We start from the raw sequence: 2,351 nt of genomic DNA, 5'->3' as shown, positions 1-2,351 counted from the left end.
AGAGTTTTTAGTCGAACGAAATTGATAGTTGTGTTGCCCTTTGAACTTCTTCACTGTGGTAAAGACACGCTGCATCTTCGGTGACAAATGGTCGAATATCCTGACAGATGAAAGAGACTCCCTCACCAAATCCTAAGGAACTAGGGCCCGCCTTACATGCGTCGTTCGTCGAGCCGTAACACAATCTTCTGACGAGCTTGCGGCGTTCCGGCAGTCGCATTCCTCTGCGACACGCGATGTGCAATATCTATATCGCCAAGAGTAAGATCGGCTCCCATGTCAGAGAATAGTTTAACGCATAGAGCACTTTTTTCAGAATAAGATTCTTGTTCACTTAGCTCGGGCATCCCAACGATTTTTGTATTCATGATAGCTATATTCATACATACTGTCAATTGCCTTCCCGATTTCATCCGCTCTGGTACTAATTTCAGCAAGGCAAGTACTAAGGCGTTTCAGTTCCTTGCCATCAAGATTCGTCATGTTCATCACTGTAAATCTGCAAAGCCGTTTCCATTGATTGTGCACCGCGGTCTGGAGAGCTGGCATGTTCAGATATATGTTCTTTGAGCTTACGAATGTCTTCGGACAGAGCATTGACTTGATCTCTGAGCTCTTGGTATTTTTTCTTCAGAGCAGCATTGGTCTCAGGCATGATAAACATTAGTATTACCGGTAGTTAATTGTGTATACTTATAAAGCTACGCGCTAAAAAGAAAACCAAACAAAGTACGTAGAGAAGTATTGAAATTTGCCGGAGCGCAAATTTACCGCCATCTTGGTCGCTCACCGCTGACGCTCAAAACGAATGTGAATTAATTCAAATCAGGACTGAATAAGACATAATATTGTGATTTACTAGAACAGGAAATTATTACGGATCACGAGTTAATTAGGTTCCATAAATCCATGCATCCAGCAGTTATTTAACAACGCCATTGCATGTGTGCTAAATCAAATAAAAGTGCATGGAGTTTTCTATTAAAGAAATTTTAGCTAGAGAGCACAAGTTGGCTGGAAGGGAATTTATAATTTGGGTCCAAACTAGTAAAAGAAGAAAAAAGTTTTTAATTCAGCCTAGGTTTGCAGATATAAAAGTTGCCAGTATTCGAAGACCTGAAATCTTGGAGGGAGAAACGCCAGAGAGAGGTCTTTTCATGTACTTTGGAGGCCTCAGTTTTTAGATACAGGCAACTCATTAATTGGTGAAATCTGTATAGAAGTAAATAACGGTATTGTAAGAGCCACGTTTTCGTACTCAGTGTCATCAGCTGTGTTTAAGCGAAGGGCACGCTTTTGTTGAAAGAAAAAAAAAAATTATTCAGGCTCACCATACTACAGCATACTAAGTATAAGGCAAAATAAGAGGATAAGAGTTTGTAAAGTACGCGTTAAGCCAGTAGGTTACATTTTTAAGTTCACTATTAGCAACACCAGTGTCAAAGTGATTTCAGATTCTTGTCTGCATTGATTAAATTGGTGTCGTCAGCGAAGAGAATAAGATCAAAGATACCAGAGAAAACATGGATATTATTTATGAAGATAGGAAAAATACGTTTGCCAAGGAGAGACCCTTACGTACAATATGAGAGGGCAGATTTTTTTTCCAAGAATTAGAAAACTTTTTTCGGCTAGGCACTCTACTAAGTTTTAACACTTTTTGTTTGCAGTCGTATTGTTTGGTTTGCCTTTATTTGATTCAGTTTTGGATATCTTCTTGTCAAACAGCATCCACTTTTTAACTTTTCTTGAAAATAGTTCACTTCGCATGCATTTTGTGCCAATACTGCCTATTTTAATCAAGTCTCATTAAACCGCCAAATTTGTTATTGCGGTGTCTCGGAATGTTCCCTCCGGGTTGAAATGCAGTGAGGTGGACGATAATCTTGACCCTCAGCTGGTGAATGAGGAAATTGATTATAATGACGCCAATCGACTGCACTGAGCTACCAAATGCTAAAGTTAGTGCTCTCAATACACCTGGCGTGTACAACCTTTAGGGAAAAAAATTGAAAAGTTTCCATCCCAGCGGCATAAAAATAACAAGAAGAAGGGTACGCAAACTTAAGACCACTTTAGTTTGCGTTTCTTTAGAACTAAAATTTCGATTGGCACGCACCATATCCCGGAAAAAAGGTTCATTTATGATCGGATATACCTCGAGCTGGGCAGATCTTCTTTTGTGGCGTCGGGTGCCTTGGCAATCTTTTCTGCAGTTGTTGATTCCATTTAGAAACGTTCCAGTACACGAATATACTGATTTATCAAATACTTCACCAGCCATGAATGTTATCCGCGACGAAACTTTCGGTTTCTAGCCTGCACGAAACTTTCACTTTCTAGCCTGTCGC

The 2,351-nt window shown here is 39.8% G+C and overlaps 1 protein-coding gene across 1 annotated transcript in view; it reads right to left on the bottom strand.

Moving 5' to 3' along the window:
- Positions 1-2,351, bottom strand: part of LOC137996524 (patched domain-containing protein 3-like) — a 29,822-nt gene extending 27,471 nt beyond the window's left edge. Inside the window, exon 1 of the mRNA XM_068841967.1 lies at positions 2,159-2,351. Coding sequence (XP_068698068.1) covers positions 2,159-2,229 — 71 coding nt within the window. The 5' untranslated portion in view covers positions 2,230-2,351. The remainder of the gene's footprint in view (positions 1-2,158) is intronic.

This window comes from Montipora foliosa, chromosome 3 (assembly GCF_036669935.1).
Source record: "Montipora foliosa isolate CH-2021 chromosome 3, ASM3666993v2, whole genome shotgun sequence".
NCBI classification, from domain to species: Eukaryota; Metazoa; Cnidaria; class Anthozoa; order Scleractinia; family Acroporidae; genus Montipora; species Montipora foliosa.
The sequence above is the reverse complement of the archived record's forward strand: the minus strand, read 5'-3'. Positions and strand labels throughout refer to the sequence as shown.